General features: G+C 37.0%; 3 protein-coding genes across 3 annotated transcripts; all 3 read left to right on the top strand.

Moving 5' to 3' along the window:
* The first annotated feature begins 1610 nt into the window (after positions 1 to 1610).
* Positions 1611 to 3706, top strand: hcst (hematopoietic cell signal transducer). Its single transcript, XM_083918947.1, has 5 exons — positions 1611 to 1632; positions 2152 to 2228; positions 2420 to 2440; positions 2650 to 2784; positions 3648 to 3706. Exons 2-5 carry the CDS (start codon positions 2159 to 2161, stop codon positions 3689 to 3691), a joined length of 270 nt encoding a protein of 89 aa, XP_083775073.1. The 5' UTR covers positions 1611 to 1632; positions 2152 to 2158; the 3' UTR covers positions 3692 to 3706.
* Positions 3707 to 6434: 2728 nt separating this feature from the next.
* On the top strand, positions 6435 to 7527 carry tyrobp (transmembrane immune signaling adaptor TYROBP). Its single transcript, XM_083918807.1, has 5 exons — positions 6435 to 6619; positions 6723 to 6743; positions 6834 to 6977; positions 7070 to 7137; positions 7260 to 7527. Exons 1-5 carry the CDS (start codon positions 6583 to 6585, stop codon positions 7314 to 7316), a joined length of 327 nt encoding a protein of 108 aa, XP_083774933.1. The 5' UTR covers positions 6435 to 6582; the 3' UTR covers positions 7317 to 7527.
* A 4884-nt stretch (positions 7528 to 12411) lies between these two features.
* LOC310951008 (casein kinase II subunit alpha-like) lies at positions 12412 to 18577 on the top strand. The gene is made up of 15 exons (XM_083919068.1): positions 12412 to 12493; positions 13251 to 13345; positions 13654 to 13730; positions 13902 to 14030; positions 14142 to 14253; positions 14362 to 14463; positions 14558 to 14608; positions 14717 to 14776; positions 14932 to 15015; positions 15115 to 15225; positions 15363 to 15464; positions 16707 to 16807; positions 16920 to 17068; positions 17224 to 17313; positions 17731 to 18577. Exons 4-15 carry the CDS (start codon positions 13930 to 13932, stop codon positions 17844 to 17846), a joined length of 1179 nt encoding a protein of 392 aa, XP_083775194.1. The 5' UTR covers positions 12412 to 12493; positions 13251 to 13345; positions 13654 to 13730; positions 13902 to 13929; the 3' UTR covers positions 17847 to 18577.
* Positions 18578 to 19248: the final 671 nt, after the last annotated feature.

Below are 19248 nucleotides of genomic sequence, written 5' to 3'. Positions count from 1 at the left end.
ATTAGTTCACTGGTTTCTTTAAGTTTCCCTGTTCAGGCAGAGATTTACAGGAAGCTCCGTGTCACCTAAGAAAACTCCAACAATAGGACACCATATTGGAGCACAGTGATTGATCTTGTTTTTACTGATTGACTACATCAGTGTGTCTGTTTTTCTCCATAGAGCATTGCCAAACAACACAACAGATGTGAAAAAAGTAAGAGATATATAATGGCAGAAAGCACTGAATTAAAACTGGGGGAGGCAGATTATTTTTGGCGATGTTGGGCAAAAAAAACAAAACGTAATGGTTTTTCATCCTATTGTAATTCAAGTTTTCTGAGAGAGAGTTAGACTTCTGCACCTTCTCTTCGCTTAGTTTTCAGGCTTTAGAAAATCTAGCCCGGGACAGAGACTTTGGCCAATCACAGGTTATTTCAGAGAAAGAGGAGAGGCAGCTTTATAGTACCAATGTCAAATAAAGATTGAGCCAATTTTCCCAGGTCCATATAGTTTTAGGTTACATTGTATGGCTGCTTTTTAAAGAATTGTTCTTGTGGCTTCGGACAAGTGTCGCCGCTTGCCAGCAGGCCAGGCTGACAACTGCTTGGGGCCCCAGGCCAGTAGGGGACCTGACCTCCCTAAGTGGGCCCCACATGACTCCATCCACTCCTATAATGGTGATGAATGCTGGTTCAAGGGACAGACTCTAAAATCGAACACATTATCTCACTTAATACATGGTAATGTTTATTTGTTTATTTATTTATGTGCAGTATGTATTATGGGTGTTTTTGTCTCTGTGTGGGGGTACTTTTCTAGACATGGACAGTACATAAACTGTGGAAACCATCCATTAATAGACTATTTAACTATTTAGCTATTACATGGTCTTGATCTGGATCTTTTCCCTATTTAGCTATTTAGATGAGACTGGACCTTAATGATGAAAAAAGGGATACATTACTGTTTCTTCTTTTTTTTTTTTACCTTAATTTATGTTTCACAGTTGGCTACTGGCTGTCCCAGCTGTCAGTCAGCCAATCACGTGTGACTGGATAACAAGTACAGAACAAAAGATTTTGCATCACTCTGTCGTAATGCATACTGTCTAGAAGCCTCACAGCTCCATCTGCTGTCACAAAGTGTCAATCTACTCCAAAGACAAAGTACTGCTGAGCTAATATGAAACTGAAGATGAACCACACAGATGAAGGTATTTGTACTGTCCCAAAGTTGATCATAAAACACAAGTTGATTAGTTAATGCTTGCATTTATTTTTACTTTGGTGCATTTAATCGAATATAAATTAATTTACCATGTCATTTATTTATGTATCTATGTATTTATTTTTTATTTTGGCCATCTCCATATTTAAAGCCATAGCCATTTTGGAAGTGGAGTGCAAAGTCCAAGACAAACTTCTTGGGGGTATTTACAGTAAGCTTATTCTTTTCTATTCTAATGATGTAGCCTATACCGTCAGTTATCAGGAAACGGCATTGAGTTTACATAAAAACAAACAGGCAGTGTTTCGGCCCAACAGAGGAAGAAAGGAAATTTGACGTCACCCCTCAAAAGGGAAACTAATGGGAAACTAGAGTCACATCATCTTTTGGATTCTAGGCTGCAGATCAAACCGAGGAGAGCAGGTACGAGAATATTAACTCACACTGACTTTCTCTTCCTTGTCCCAGCTTTTAACCATTCAATGTCTTTCATGTTCCATCAAAATAGTTTTGTAGTTTCAAGACACAAAACCAGAATATCTGGTAAAAGTTTGTTCTGTGAATACAGATTTTGCCCAACAAAATGCAAAAGTTGCATTACCAGAGCATAATGTGATATGATATTTTCAGGACGTTAGAGAGGTCGTTTAAGAATCTGTTATTTATTTTCAATTTTTATTTTCTTTTTCTTGTCTCCTTTATGCCTTTACACAGAAACATATGACTCATTCTGATATTGGAGTTGCATTCAGCACTGCTGATGCGAAAGGTCAAACCTATTTCAAACAGTTTAGATGATTTTACTGTGCTACTGAAATCAAATAGGATTATATTTGAAGGATTTGAAATCATGACACAATGTGTGAGTGCTTAGTGAATACACTTTCTCCACTTTTTAAGCATAGAGGACACAACAAAGTTTGATTTATTTTTGTCTTTCAGAACGCTCATGACTGTGTTGGCAAACTTGATAATGGCATACAACAAATTCTTGATCGTTGTCCTATTTTTTCTGTGCAGTAAGTACAACGTTCATAGCCTTCCTCTCCTTCTCGCACACATGCAGATATTAGAGGGGGTCTTACACAGGAAAATGAAACCACAAACATTTAGCACAACGGAAACTCAACTGACATAGGTGTTGTTGCATGGCATCACTGGCAAACAGAAGCAGAATTTCTCAAGTTTGATTCTTTTTTTTTTCTCTAAGACCCGGCTGTGGTGCTCACAGGTACGTCCAACAAAAAAGAGGACACACACACAACTTTTTAAATGTATTTGTTATGAATGGCATCATTTAGAAAAACATGCAACACAAATGCAGAGCCAGACATCAACACCTGATGAATAATTTTTTCCATTCGGTCTTAGTTTCACATCTTCCATCCCACTCTTTTTTTCTGTCTGTCTGTTCATTCACTGTCTGTCTGTGTTTGCCAGAGAGCACTGCGTCTTGCTACAGGATTGAGCCGGGGACAATAGCGGCCATCATCTGTGCAGATGTGCTGCTGACCCTTATCATTGTCATTGTCACCTTCCGATGTGCCAGCTTTCGCCGTCAGAAGATAGACAATGGTGAGGCAATGGGGAAGAAATTAGTCACTGTTTTGTTGTGCTTATATCTGTGATGTGTGTTACATAAAATGAAGTGTAGATGAAAAGGTTTATGAGAGATCAGCCTTCTAGAACTGCTCATGTCTTTTCCCTGTTTTATTATTATGCACCTGTTTCTCTTATGTTGACAAGCATTTTTTTTTGTTTAGATTTGCAAACCTTTACGGCCTATTTACTCCTTTAAATGTCCGATATTGTAAAAAGTAAGATTTTCATGTCTTTTTTTAAATTATTATTATTATAAAGCTACTTTGTACTGTGAAAGTATCAAAATGCTCGATCCACAGAGAAATGCTCACAGCCTGTATTGAGAAACTGTGCCTTAATGAGCTGTCAGGACTTGACGTCACAACTATACTATAATTAGGTAGAAAGTGCAGCTACTGTGCTGTTACAGTCATTCCACGGCTGCAATGATGGTGCAGAGACTCCAAGAGTGCAGATGCGAAAGATCTAGAAACGCTCAATCAATTAGAGCAAAGTGGGCTTTTTTGGGGAGAGGGACTCAAAGAGAAAAATGCTAAAACAGAGCATTTGAGGCAGAGAGCTAATACAGGTATATTCAGACAGTACGAGGGAAAATGTGTTTGCATTATATATGTATATATGAGTCTGAACATTAAAGCATGTAAACATGTTCTAGTAGAAACCCCTTAAATACATAAGGATGAGCATAATATGGGACCTTTAACCATGCCAAAAGTTATTCCTCGCACTTCTTTATTATCTTCTTAGTGCATTTAGTAACTTTCTATAATCAAATACTATCTATCTATTGTCTATCTTTAATCGCTCTCTTCTTTGTCTCTTTTATCTCTTCCCAGCTAATAAAGTGTATATGAATGTCCGGGCCAACTGCAAGGGCTAATCTGAAGATGGTGCGGTACATTATGAAATCATGTTCATTTTTTGTCAAAAGTATATTACAAAATGTTATCAAAGATTAATAAAACTCATTCATTAGATTAAACTTTTTTGCAATAAACACAAGTAGAGTGTCTTACGCATATTGCACTAAATATCTCCTTAGTTTATTACACATACAATAAAGACAGTCATAACTTAAAGTTATCTCAATAACTATTACATATTTGATGCACAATAGTCCAATTTAAAGGCTTTATATTTTATAAAGAGCATTTTATGTTTAATCCATAGACTGTCTATGTTTTAATCACAAATCCAGTTTCATGACCTGTTGGTACTGTAACAACACAGCACCCTCTGGAGTTGACTTAAGGTATCACAATACTGTATTTTAAAAGGCCCTTAAGATGTCATGTAACTACTCCCATAATTACAGACAGCACTGTTACAAGTGATTGCAAAAAAGTAAAGGACGTTTAACAGTGTAGCATCTGAAAAAGGAATGGGTTGACGGTGTGCTAAACATAAAGTTGATAAACTAACTAGCACATTCAAACATTTTAGTAAAACATGTATAGAACATGTCCATATTTAGTAATTATTTATTTATGTTGAATGGACTCAATACAATTTCTTTGCATTTGTATGTGTTTGGTCGGTTGGCATACTGGTGTTCTCCTTGAAAAAACGTATTCTCATCTATTTTATCCTGCTGTACTAAAGACATTTGAGCAGTGTGACTAACACAGGCGACCTGATCAGATTAAGGCTGTCTGGCCTTTCAGTCAAACACAAAGAACATGTTGATCAAAGCCAATTCTGTATCTTTGTAATATCTGTCTGATCTACCGCCTCTATAGAGACACTATGTTGTTTTAGTTCATGCGCATGAAAACACTTGTGAATAAATAAACCCAAGTGATTTTTCAAGAGGCCAGCCATGTTATTCGATGGCAACAGGTTTAGAGCTAAACAGTCTCTTCTCACTTAGATACAATTTTAAAATGAATGTTTGATGTCGTTGCAGGGTGGTTGTGCGTGAGGAATTTCCCTTGAGCTTGTACGCACTCAGAGTTGACTAATCTATTCCTTACTATTGGACATAACTTTTGACACCATTATATTTAGACACAAACTGTAAAAAAAGAAAGCTGTAATTCCCGTTTGGTAAACAAATAATCTCTTTTCTCAGCCCCATTATTTGATGAGTATCTCAAGGTTCAGTTCTGGTAGACTTGAGTCTTGGTGACTTGGACTTGAGTTGTTTTGATGACTAGCAACTTAACTTGACAGAAAATAAAAGACCTGGGACTCGACTTGGAATTTAAAGACTTGTTACTTGACTTGTTTTGAGACATGATGACTCGAATTACTTGTCTGTGTAAATTTTGTATGTTTTCACTTTAGTAATTAAAATGTTCCAACGTCATCAGTGTTGTAGTCCCTGTCTTTCAGAGTTTTGTTAAGTTTATTTCGTTGCACGCCCACACACACACACACACACACACACACACACGCACACAAACACACACACACACACACACACACACACACACACACACACACACACACACACATTTTTTAGAATACTTGGGAGAGTGTTCCATGCTTTAGTTGCTCTAAAGGAGAAGGTTGATTGTGCAAATGCAGTGCTCTGATTTGGGAGGCTACAATTGCCCCTTGTGATGGATCTAGTAGCTCTGCCTATTCGTTCAGAGCAGGGACTCATGAGGATTAGCTACAACACACAAACTTTTTTTATAATATGTGCTTTATTATTATAACTCAAAGTGAAAAAAAACGTAAAAGTCTTCTTTTAACATTATACAATCATTCTTAAATGTTTACTTTAATAACTACAGGCGGTGATGCTTTTGTTATTGAGGCAGCAGCTTCTAAATGGAGCAACATGTTTGAGACTCTGCTGCTATCTTTTATAAATATCCCTTTTTAAGCTCATCTTAATTAAATGGCTAACCTGCTGATTTTCAAAATGTTTTTAATTATATGTAATGGTAACTTTACATATGGCTCTCTTCAATTAATGTTTTTTAAAATCTATTTTGTATTTTCTTTGCATTGTCTTAGTTTGCTGAACTTTGCTACATCAATAAAGCTTTTTATTATTGTCGTTGTTGTGTCTGCATCTGTGTATGTGTGTATTGTGTAGTGTACATGCTGTATAAACGTGTATTTTATTGATGTATTGTTTATATTTCATATCTATCAATCATTTAAAATATTAACTCATTTGTATTTGAACATTAATAACCATTAAGTCTCCTTGACAAAAACAATAAGAGTGTGCTTTCATTTTGCAGACAGGACACTGTCCTTACAGATAAACCTGTTCTTCACAGAGTATAGGTAGCTGTATCTGTGGCCAACCGCCCGCTCTAAACCACAGGTCATGAGGAAATGCTCTATTTGGAGATACTATCGCATGCATTTCAGCAGAAACTGCGGGTAGAATGAAACTGACCTTAAACTGTACAGCTCCATATCTTGGCATCGTTTAGTTAATTTGAAGAATGAACATGCTGTCCTATTGATCAAATGTGACAGAGTGAACCAATTTCTGTTTGCATGAACCTGTAACCCTCATGTGAATTTGATATTACAGAAAAGAGACAGAAACACCAGCTTCCTCTTCTCTCAGTGGACTCCCTCCTCCTCCTCCTCCTCCTTCTTGTCCTTACAGAGTCACATGCTGTCAACCCTCACTCCACTGCCAGTTTCGCCCATGGACAGTTCTTCATCTCTGAACCCTCCTACGTCTGGCTTTCAACCTCTTGTTTATGGGTGCGACAACTCAGCTATTTCAAAGAGAACAGAAGGACCTGTGGCCTTCAGCCTCTGTCTCTCATTTCCTCCTTTGCCAACATAAAGAAAATGTCTGACGCTCTTTGTATTGTGGGTTCGTTGTTTGGTGAGTGGTCTTCTTTATATTTGTTTTGACTGTAAACAATTGTAGCGACGGCTCTCTCTACTGTTGTTATTATCTGAGGTTTTAATAACTCTGTGTCTTTCAGGATCCACAGAAGGTCAGCAAGGTATCTATTTTTTCCTTTTTGCTCCTGTCTGATGCTGGATTATGATGCTTTGTCAGTTTTGTGTTACACTAAGTTTTCACTCTTTCACAGACTGTGGCTCCTGTTACATGATAAACATGGGGTCTGTAACGGCCATCATTGCCTCTGATATCCTTTTGACCATCTTCATCACTATTTCTGTGTTCTGCTTTGCGATTCACCAAAGGAGAAGGAGGGAATGGGATTCCCATGATGGTGAGCACGAACCTGGAGTGTATTGCTGCTAATGTGTGAGACCCCTGAGTGGTAATATAGCAGGTGGGCAGTAACCTGACTCTTTTTCCTAGGTAGAAGAAATCTGCCATTGTCAGTATCAAAGAAAATGGCAACAGAGGTCACAGAATCTCCCTACCAGGTAAAGAAGAACTATTATTATTTAAGTCTCAAATATACTAAATATAAAAAATATATAAAGTATAAAAAATAATGTACATACTATATGTGTTTTCCATGATGAATTGTTTTGCCTTTTTGTAGGAGTTACATGGAGTCCAATCAGATGTGTACAGTGAGCTTCGGCATTTTAGGAAATGAAACAATGGAACTATAAAAATCCTGGTCAAAAAGAGGTCCGCAAGCTATAACTGGATAACACCGCAAACACTCTTCTACACACATCTTGTTTTGCCACTTATACTCCCGCAGCATTATAGTAACTATAGTAAATTTTGTATGTAACTGATTTATTAAATACTGTGTTGTGCTGTTGATGTTTGCATCATATTCTGTTTGTTTTTTTGTAAATCTTAACATGTCTTCAAATATGTATTGCTATTTAACTGATAATAAATTAAACATTTAAAAACCAAGTTAATGAAAAAGGTGCATTCTTTACATTATCTTTCTTTCTGTATATGTCGGGAGATTACTTACACATTTACACATTCTTACTTCTATTCAGTGTATTTATTGTTTTAATCTTGCTGATTCATTTTATTCTGTCACCATGATGGATTCTCATGTATTGTGTGATGTTTTACGTAATGTACTTGTGGTTTGTTGTTCTTTGTCTACCTGCCCAGGGACAACAGATGTAAATGAGCTGCAAGCTAATTTGGGTGCAGTCACTTTAAATAGTGCAAAATACAATACATTAAAAATAAATTAGATTATAGTGAACATACTTCATATGTTGAGATAAAAGTGACACATTTCAGACTGAGGTAGGTCCTGTTCTAAGTCATTAAAGATAGTTTAATGAGTTTTTCATACCACAACCTTTGCAGCAAATATCCCACTGTAGCAGCTTTAACCAGTTTCCATGAGTATTCTGAACACAAAGTTGTCAAAATCTCTTTATTTCTTATATTTGTTCACAAGGTCACATAACAAAATACATTTTAATAAAAAAAAATCCCAGAAGCAACTATATTTGGAAGCAGCCAGGAAGCCTCCTATGACTCAACAGATGGCGGCTCCTGACTCATAATGAGGAAGAAATACAATCTGGAAAAAACAGAGAAAAACAATTGTTATTCAATATTGCATTGATAGCAGATTAAACCTTTTTGTAATTACAGTAGGATTGAACATAAACGTGTTTTACGTGGTGCAGTTTCCTAAGCCAGACTGGATGGATGGAAAAATTAGCAGAAAACATTTGTATGATTCAAATGCATTGGAAACATGCCTTCGTGATCAGGAGGCCCGGCTCTTTGCTGGAACAGAGAGGCTACTGGGTATGTGCTCCGGAGGTGCTAAAGTATATGAGAAATGACAAACCTCTCAGGAACAAATATACACACACAATGTTCACTAATGAAAGGTGGAAAAACATTTTTTTACCTATTGGATACATATTAGAGCTGATAAATTCTCTGTTTTTTGTGGAAATAGTAAAACCAATGGTTCATGCTGTGCATATTTTTTGGAAAAATGCATTTTGTTTCATGTAATACAGAGATTTTGGTCTTACCATCATAGTCTGTATCTCCTCTGTTGCCCACTGGAGCAGGTCTGCCATTGTTGTCCTCCAAACTATCGTGATCCTCCAGTTCTGGAATACCATTGAACCCATGAACTCTTCCTAGTGTTGTCTTGCTTTGGAGACTGCCACTCACTTGGTTTCTACTCAAGCGGATACCTTGTTTTCCTAACAGATTTTCAGCCTCCTGAGCATCTACCGTCACTTTTTCCTCACAGCTAAGATCAGTCTGCTCTCTGGTTGCGTGGTGTGCCCCGTGTGGCCCACTGTGCTCTCCGCTTCCTTGGTCCTGAACCGGCCTCTTGCTCATATCCACTGGCCCCACATTGGTTTTACTCCTTGATGGTGCTTTCCCAACAACTTTCGGAATCACAATCTCATCACTGTCAAGGCCTATGAATGCATGGGAAGAGTAAAAGTTATGATTAACATCTTCATCATTATGTCCTGTACACTGTTACAGACATCGGGATGTAAGTTTTAACTTGAATTTAAGGTACTGTACCTTTGCTTTCACCTCCATTTTGATCAGATTCCTCCTCTCCTGAAATGTTAACAAAACTTGTTTTGGTCATTGTTTTTTCTACATTCTAAATTGCATGGAATTAAGGCCACATACCTGCAAATCTATCTGTGTCCAAACTCTCTGTAGATTTTGAATCTGACATATCTGTGGATGAGTTTGCTGCTGAGAAATGACAAGCACCATAAATCAACAGCTGTTTTGCATTTTGAAGTGAGGGAAGTATGATATCAAATCAAAAGACAATTAAGAAATCAAAGTGATGCTTACAGTATACGTCTCTAATATTCTAGGCCTACTGTGTACTTACTTCCAGTAGTGGAATGTTGAGTGTATATTTAGCCGTACAATTTTGAGGTAGGCTACTTGTACTTTACCTTAGTATTTCCATTATATGCTACTGTATACTCATCTCAGAGGGAATATTACAGTATATTTTTACTTCTCTACATTTATTGAATGACTTTAGTTTCTTTACAGATTCAGATTATTATTACAAAATATGATTAACTAATAAATTACAAGGTTGCCAGTAAAGTAAGTAAAATTAGCTCCATCTTTACCAGCTGCAACATTAAAGCAATGAACACATTAATGAACACATTAATGCATCAATGATTATAATATAATGATAAATATTTTTTTGCAAATTAGTACTTTTAATTTAGGTACTTTAAGGATATTTTGATGATGATACTTTTGAACTTTTACTGAAGTAGAATTTCTACACTGTGGTATTAGTAGTAACTTTTCCACCTAATTTCTTTCAACAGAAAAAAATAGCACAAAAAAATATACCATCAGAATCTTGCTCTTTCAAAGGTTTACTTGGTGGGTTTTGATGTGCTGCGAATGTAAAAAAAGAAATATGATCATAATCACAGAGATTTATAACAATCAGATAATTTCAAAGGTGCTCGCCCCAGTGTACCGTGAATGATAAAGCAACACAAACACAAATGAAATACATCATTGCATTGTCTCCTTTATGACCTGGTCTTTAAAGCTCACAGTTATGTTCTTGAGGAACAAAAAGTACTTTGAGGATCTGGTAAGATGGGAACTTGCAGTTTAAACAGGAATCTGAAAGTTACATTTTAAATCACAGACCTGTTGTAGCTGCAGGTGTGGTCTTGTCACTGGTAGTGTATAGAGCATCTATAACAAGAGTAATAACAAGTTATGCAATACAAGTTTACGGTTGTGATTTTAACAGTTATTTATCTTATTTCAATAAGCAGCACTGCTAAACATAAAATTACATAAATCTCACCATTTAGGAAGCTTAACACATTTTCTCTTTGTGCTTGAAAAACGAAAGAAAGAAAGAAAGAAAGAAAAAGTATTATTCCTACTGTCCTATGTAATTAATCTCAAACGTACATTATGACAGTTTACCTCTGATTGGGGCAGTTACCACCAAAGTTACAAATGGAAAAAGTAGAAAATCCATAAAGCTGAAAGAAATAAAACCTCAATTATTTCTAGCTTGAAATGCATATTTATATCAACTGTATGACATTGGCAGCTGGGGAATAAAATACATTTCAGACAAATATAGATTAAACAAAGGGTAAAAACTTACAGCTTCATTGTTGACTTTGGTCCTCTGTATCCACCGTTACGAGAGCACTGCTGCTTTATCCTGAATGTCCACCTTTAATAGGTCTCACCCTAATTATAGCCTATATTCTGACCTGGTGTATCATATTGAGTAGTCAAAGACCATTTCTGTGTGTTTCACAGTGCATGACTTGCAGATAGAGGGGCAACAATTAGGCTACAGAATGAATTTACAAGGGGTCTATTCATTATATGAATTCAAGATGGAAGCAAATGTTCTCAACATTCAAACTCACAAAGAGAATTTGTCTTTCTCTCTATTAGAGAAACTGCTATTAGGCTGTGGGTTGATTACAGGTTGGTGACGTCAGGAAAATGCCCAAGGCTTTTTCTGTGACTAAGGTGGCCTTTTAAATGATGCCACGAACATGAAGCCCTTTTGTTTTCTGTCCTTATTTGCCATTGTCCATTTACCCAGTGAGCCCTTTATTTTTTTTTAACTAAACAAATACCGTTTTTAAAACAGGCCCTATACTGAGCATTAGTCTATAGAAATGCCTCTTGGTAGACATATTATGAAATGGAGTGCACAATAATGCAGTAATCAGGTGAAAGGCAAAAGCAGTGAGTTGGAAAACATAATCGTATGCATTATGTCAGGGCCTTTGGTGGTCAAATGTGCATGTTGCAGGTGAAACTAGATAAATAGATAGGTAAATAGATAGATAGATAGATAGATAGATAGATAGATAGATAGATAGATAGATAGATAGATAGATAGATAGATAGATAGATAGATACATAGATAGATAGATAGATAGATAGATAGATAGATAGATAGATAGATAGATAGATAGATAGATAGATAGATAGATAGATAGATAGATAGATAGATAGATGGATAGATAGATAGATAGATAGATAGATAGATAGATAGATAGATGGATAGATAGATAGATAGATAGATAGATAGATAGATAGATAGATAGATAGATAGATAGATAGATAGATGGATAGATAGGTGGATAGATAGATAGATAGATAGATAGATAGATAGATAGATAGATAGATAGATAGATAGATAGATAGATAGATAGATAGATAGATAGATGGATAGATAGGTGGATAGATAGATAGATAGATAGATAGATAGATAGATAGATAGATAGATAGATGGATAGATTATACTTTATTTGTCACTGCACTCAAGTGCCATGATAAAAAAGACAGAGAAGCACACCATTGCCTACAGAATCACCGAGTATGTCTGCAAACATATCTACAGGAAATATAAAGAGTATAACAATAATTTCCCTCGGGATAAATAAAGCTTCTTGAATCTTGAATCAATATAAAAAGTGCATAAAATAGAGCATGTCTTCGAGGGAAAGTACTGCACTGAATCAATTGCACCAAAAAAAATAATTGCGGTCATTAAATAGTCACATTGTGGATATTCTCATTATGACAAATAAATGAACAATGCTTTCGGGAGAGCCTACTTTTACACATATGAGATTGACTGACAAAAACACTACAGATAAAAGTTGCTTCTGTCAGACCTGTTGGTGGCACAAGGAGCTACACTCTCCCCCTCTGTGAAAAAGAAAAAGGAGAGCGCCCTCTGCGGGAAAGGCTGTTCGCACTATAAGCTCTTGATCCCAAGCATCGCCATATTGACGTCCCAACAAACGCTGAGAGGTAATCGTGTTATTTAACCATAAATCGTCGTGGGTTTTGAACTGCTGTTGAATGTTTTATACGTGAGGAAAAGCTGAGAACAAGTAACACAACCGTGGTGCGTTTTATACTGCTCGATCACGGTGTTTGTAGGATGTTTTTTCAAGGCGTTGTCAGGCAGTCAGTTGCCTCGCCAGAACAGCAGCAGGCTTATTCACTCCCCTTAGCCTGTTAGCTTAGCACTTTCTAGCTTTACGATATACATTTTTCGAGGCTTCGTGTTTAGCTCTAACGTTAATAATAAGCACTATCATGTTTATTTGTCCGTTTTTGACGCCGGGGAGGTTAATTATTTCCGCTACGGTCTCCATAATGGGGCTGAAAGCTAGTTGTGACTTTCCAACCGGCTTTTCCCTCTGCTGTTGAGGAGCTAATGCTAACGCTAACTGGCTAGCATCCCGACCAGCTGCCCGGTTAGCCTGTTAGCTGTTAGCTCCACTGCACTTGTGCAGGCCGTGGGCCACAGAGGGCTTGTGCGTACACTCACCTCTTCATTAAAGTATTTAGCGGGCAAACGGACTATAACGGAACGGGTGCTTTGTACCACAGAGAACATTTCTCGATGCATTTCATAACCCCATTAATTTAACGTAAGCCTATGCTAACGTTGGCTGTATTGACTGGCATATATTATTAGCTCCCACAGTTTGTTCGTGTTTGCTTTAATTGACAGCATTGATTTGAATCAACCTACTTTCTGCCCCTTTTTTGTCAACAGGAGATATATTGCCTTGGTTGTAGCCCCCAGTGATGACTGTATTGAGCCCTGTACCTCCTGATTAGACTGGTTGGATGCCCCCATTTAACATTCAGGTCTCTACATTTCACACGCACACCGTATTAGACATCAATAATTGAGTTTGAGTCGATTTTTATTTGTTATGTCTGTGTTATTTAAAATAAAATGCTGCTATTTTAAGTTCCGATTTGGTACTGCCTTCTGCATGAAACGTCTGCATTTTAAATGTGATCAATATCCTGTGAACCAGTGGGGACAGCTTTTCCAAGTAAAAATGTATTTAAAGCTTTAATTAGCATTACTGAATTCTACACATGGTGTTGAACTAATCTGAATGGTTTGATTGTAGTATGCTAACTTTTATATCTGTATGCCCATTCAGTTTTCTTATCATAAAGGCATCTCAACTGCTCCTGTTTTAATTCATCTATCACCATCATCCTGGAGGGAACCTCCCAGGTATTGTGTTGATTAATTAATTAGATCCCCTATTTGTACATGCCCTTTGACACTAATCATCATACATTAGTACACTGTAGTAAAAAACGTTGGAATTGACTTATGTTTTCTCTGTTGTTTGTGATGTGTCATTTAAATGACTATTTTTTTTATTATTGTTGTTTGTTTTAGGAGATTTAGAGAAGATCTTGTGTAGAATATGTCTGGCCCTGTCCCAAGCCGCTCTCGAGTTTACCCTGATGTAAACACACAGAGACCTCGGGAATATTGGGACTATGAGTCCCATGTTGTTGAATGGGGGTAAGGCAAAGGATTTTTTTTTTTTTGGTGCTTTAGTTGTATTTGTTTAGTTTTTCTTTGATGGGAAAACCAGTTCAGCATTAACTGTGGCTTTTTTTTTTTTTTTTAAAGGAACCAAGACGACTATCAGCTAGTCAGAAAACTAGGGAGAGGCAAATATAGTGAAGTGTTTGAAGCCATAAACATCACGAACAATGAAAAGGTGGTTGTCAAAATACTGAAGGTATGGAAATAATCCGTTGGTTGTCTTGATAATGTTTTTATTAAATCATAATATTTTGTCACCTCAGTGGAGATATTATATACATCACAAGACTATCTCTGTCCACAGCCGGTCAAGAAAAAGAAAATCAAGCGAGAAATAAAGATCCTGGAGAATCTGAGGGGTGGCCCAAATATCATCTCACTGTTAGATATCGTCAAGGATCCTGTGGTAACTTTTTTTTTTACACACTAACAATTTAGAACATATCTTTGTACAAGGTTTCATGCATAAACACACACATTCTTTCTCTTTCTCCTTTCAGTCCCGAACCCCTGCTCTGGTCTTTGAACATGTGAACAACACAGATTTCAAGGTAAAAAAATCAGCACTTTGTTGGCCTGGAATTTTGGATCTGCTGTTTCTAAATGTTGTTTATTTATTTTTAAAATGGTTTTTACATTTATCTATATTTTTTTTCCAGCAATTGTATCAAACCCTATCTGACTTTGACATACGGTTCTACATGTACGAAATCCTAAAGGTAAGAAACTGCTTTTTGTATGCTCAATTTGTTACTCTATTTTATGGTCTGCACTGCACTGTTTGATTGGTTTCCTGAAAACATTATATCAAACTGTAGTTGATCAGTTTAGTATTCAGTGTGTAGTGTAAACAGGTTTTCTTTCTACCTAATAGGCTCTGGATTACTGCCACAGTATGGGGATTATGCACAGAGATGTCAAGCCACACAATGTAATGATTGATCATGAACACAGAAAGGTATAGTCTCACATGCTGTCCATTTTCTTGATTTCTTGATCATGTAGTTCCTGCTGTGACCCCAGCTAATTGCATTATATAAATATTTTTTATTTTCAGCTCCGCCTAATCGATTGGGGTTTGGCAGAATTCTACCACCCCAACCAGGAGTACAACGTGAGAGTGGCATCCAGGTACTTCAAAGGACCTGAACTGCTGGTAGACTACCAGGTGAGCCCTCTTTGACATGCTAGTCATGTCAGTTTTAATCATGTTGGTTTAAATGGCACTTTGGGTTTAAAGTATTAAAGAAGATAGATTCTATTTTTGTTAAAGCCTCTTTTTTTTTCCCCCTGTGTTATTTGTAGATGTATGACTACAGCCTGGACATGTGGAGTTTGGGTTGCATGCTCGCCAGCATGATCTTCAGAAAGGAACCTTTCTTTCATGGTCATGACAACTATGATCAGGTTTGTAGAATCAGGTCTTTTGAATGAAGTCTTTTGTGTATGTAGTCACAAACCTGTGGCTTAAAGAGGACCATGTCGGGGGCTGTTCTTTTTCCAACATTGCATAATGCATAGTATTGTCAGTTTTACACCGTCAACCCACATTCTTTTCACCTTTTACATTGGCCACGGAGCAGCTCTGCCGGAGTACCTGGAATTTTATGTTGTTCTCGGTTATCTCAGAAGTAATTGAGCGAAGTTTATTAACAGTTTGGTGCACTGAATGTAAAACAAAGTGGGTGAAAGACAAAGGTAGGACTGTACCAGTGGACACGGGTCATAACACATTTTACTCCCACAGATGTTGTCATTTGTGTTGAGGGCCGTCCCTACATAAGCTTTAACACTGGACACAGCATTTCCAGTTTATTCCATGGCCCTAATGGGCTTGTGTTTTTTAAAAGCCAACGTGACACTGTGGTTGAAATGGTGCTTCTGTTCTATTGGTACACAATAGTAAATGTTGATTTAGTTTTATTTTTTAGCTGCAAAAATTAGTTGACTAATCAATTAGTCAATCGATACAAAAATGAATCAACTATTTGATAAGCAACTCATTGGTAAAGTAATAGTTTAATTGCAAAAATTGCAGAAAATGCTTTTTTTAAAGCCTCAAAAATGGAGATTTCCTGCCTTCCTCTGTTTTCTTTTATGTCAAACGGAACATTTTGGGGTTTTTAGACTGGCTAAACAATTAATTTAAAGAAGTCCCCTGATATTGAAAAAACTGGGATGGACATTAAAGACCACACGATTAATCAAGAAAATAACTGGCAGATTTATTGTGGATCCATGAAAATAATGGCTAACTGCAGCTATATTATTTTAGTTTTCAAGTAATAATCCTGTGGAAATTCCTCACTGTTCTCAGAGATTGAACTGTAATCATTTCTCTAGTAATCCTGCATGTGTAATTTATTTAAAATAACTGTATTACACTCAGCATAGAAAACTAAGTTAGGTTACATATTTAATGAAACATGCACATTATTCATTTAAGAAGTTTATTCCTAAATCACTTGTCTCCCATAATTTCCTCTTTAGTGACATGATGTATCCACTCCATACAAACCCACTATGGAATTGACTGTAATACAATAAACTACAATGGAATTCGTTCCCCTCAATACCCTTCACATCATTTTAACAAATGTCTAAGTGAACTCTCTTTAATAGTTGAATAATGCTTTTTCTAACTTGCAGCTGGTGCGAATCGCAAAAGTACTTGGCACCGAGGACCTCTACGATTACATTGACAAGTACAACATTGAACTGGATCCACGGTTCAATGACATTCTCGGAAGGTAATGTATGGTCCCAGTTTGACTTTGTCAAAGTAATATTTGTTATTTTTACTGAATTTTCTGCAAATGAATGCCTTTCATTAACACTTTCTCCCTGGTTTATTCTCTTTAGACACTCCCGCAAAAGGTGGGAGAGGTTTGTGCATAGCGAGAACCAGCACCTGGTCAGCACGGAGGCTCTAGACTTCCTGGACAAACTGCTGCGCTATGACCATCAAGCCCGCCTCACGGCCAGAGAGGCCATGGATCACCCCTACTTCTGTACGTTTGTTTTTCGCCATTTTTTACCATCCTGTCTGAATCTCTTACTTACTGCTTTAGTAAATTGCCTAAAAATTGGAGTAGACTATGTAAAAACAGCTTGATCGTGTCAACACATATATTTGGTTTATGAAGTGCTGAAATCTTGTTCGCAGATCCCATCGTTAAAGATCAGGGAAGAGGGGCCACTCCTGGAGGGATGGCTACCAGCTCCACACCCGTCAGCTCCTCAAGTATGATGGCTGGTAAGTAATCCTGCTCAGGGAAGCCCCTCTCATAATCTGATGATTAAAAGGGGAAATTTGAGTGAGTCCACTCAATCTGCCAGACTTGCCAACTGCAGCTTTAATATAACTTTACTAGGCCATGGAATTCTTATCTTAGGTGATAGTCCCCTTTTTTAAGGAAGTTATATCTCTTATAAGTAGGTAAAGTAAGATTGTGAAAGACTGCATAGAAAGTTATGTCTATAATCTTACTATTTTGGGTGGCTTCAAATTGGTGGTAAAACTGTATTTATTGTGAGAAAGCTTGTATTAGAATCAGACTGTATTAGAATCCGACTGTTTCCTTGGCTGCAATTAAACTTAAGTTTGAGATTGTGATGAGATGTAATTATGACTACTTACCAAAATGATTAATGAGCCCCTTGTCTCCCCTAGGAATCACCTCAATGTCCTCCTCACAGCCACTGGCTAACATTGCTGGATCACCTGTCATCTCTGCTCCTAACACCCTGGCTACACAAGTCCCTGCAGCCACCGGGGCTCAACCCTGAAGCCACTTCCTCACCCGTGTTTATGTGTGCTCATGGCCATGTCCTGCGTAGCTCTCACTGCAGCCCAGGGCCATGGCTCTCCTTTTATGTTGAAAATAACAAAGAAGAAGATTTAAAATTGCTTTTCACATTCAGTTATATTTTGACACCTGGACTTGACAGAAATGTATTGTTGCACCTGTCAGGATTATTAGAATTAATTTGGGTGTGTTATTTGACAATGCCATTGTCTAGAAACTCTAATAAGATGTAGACATGAAGAGAATGGATAATAAAATTTATTTTGTATGTTCCAAATATACAGTCTTGCTTGAAACTGTTTGATGGGGATCCTGCTGTATTACACTGTGAACCTTGACAAGACTTCACAAAAACAGAGTCACGAATCTGGTGTGCCCCACCTAACAGTGCTCGCTGGTTGCACACGATGTAATGTGCAGGAGTTGTTGGTGTTTTGAAGTTGTTAGATGCTATAATTCTTTTAATTCGACTTTTGTAGATATTCTACAGTTACTGTCAGGTTGCATGCACCCAATGCTGAGTATCACAGGGTCAATAGTTTGCCAATTTTATGTTACTTTCACTTCTATATGTGTATGTATGTGTTCATGTTTGTTTTTTATGAAGTCTCTTACACATGATTTTGATTACATAGACAATTTTGTAACTTTTTTGTTTTATGTTGGGAGGAGTCATCACCTACAAAAACAACTTCAAAAATAAACAATTTAAACAGGGCTTTGCAGGCACTACATGTTATTGAGTATACTGTCTGTTGACTGATTGCGTTAGCAGTATATAAATGAGTTTGATGAAGAACAGCATAATACATTCATACAATTACACATACATGCAATTATGGAGGCATCAATGGCATTGATGCACAATTTTCTAGAGAGTTTCAAAAGGATTAAAAAGCTCAATTCCTGAATGAGAGCAGTGGACCACGTTCAGAGCCGTGTTGGCCAAAATGGGGGAAGTGCATGTACACCCCCAGACCACATTAGGTTCCAAGTAAGTATAACGAGTCACATGCATGTTCTCTGATGGAAAAATGAAGGCTCCAGCTAAAATGATCGTGCCCAAAAATCATCCTGGTTGTTCCCAGAGATTCTTTTACAATGGTTAAAATGACAGACGTAGGTGACTTCTTCCATAGAATATGCAAACAGGCCTAAAGTCAAGAGGTCAACTGTCAGTTATGCTACAGCAGGCGAAATTTCACAACTTTTAATTCTTGAAACTAGTGTTTATCTGCTGGGGACAGCTCCAATCATTCAGAAATCATGCTGCATTCAAGTGCTTCATATATGTTGGAAATCATAAATACAAAAAAATATTGTGTTCAAGTTCTTTTGCAATTTTTACACCAAACATAAATGTTCAGCATTTTAACTCATGA

This window comes from Echiichthys vipera (assembly GCF_963691815.1).
Source record: "Echiichthys vipera genome assembly, chromosome: 8".
In the NCBI taxonomy this organism is placed as follows: domain Eukaryota; kingdom Metazoa; phylum Chordata; class Actinopteri; order Perciformes; family Trachinidae; genus Echiichthys; species Echiichthys vipera.
Note: the sequence above shows the minus strand (reverse complement) of the source record. Positions and strands in the feature narration are given on the sequence as shown.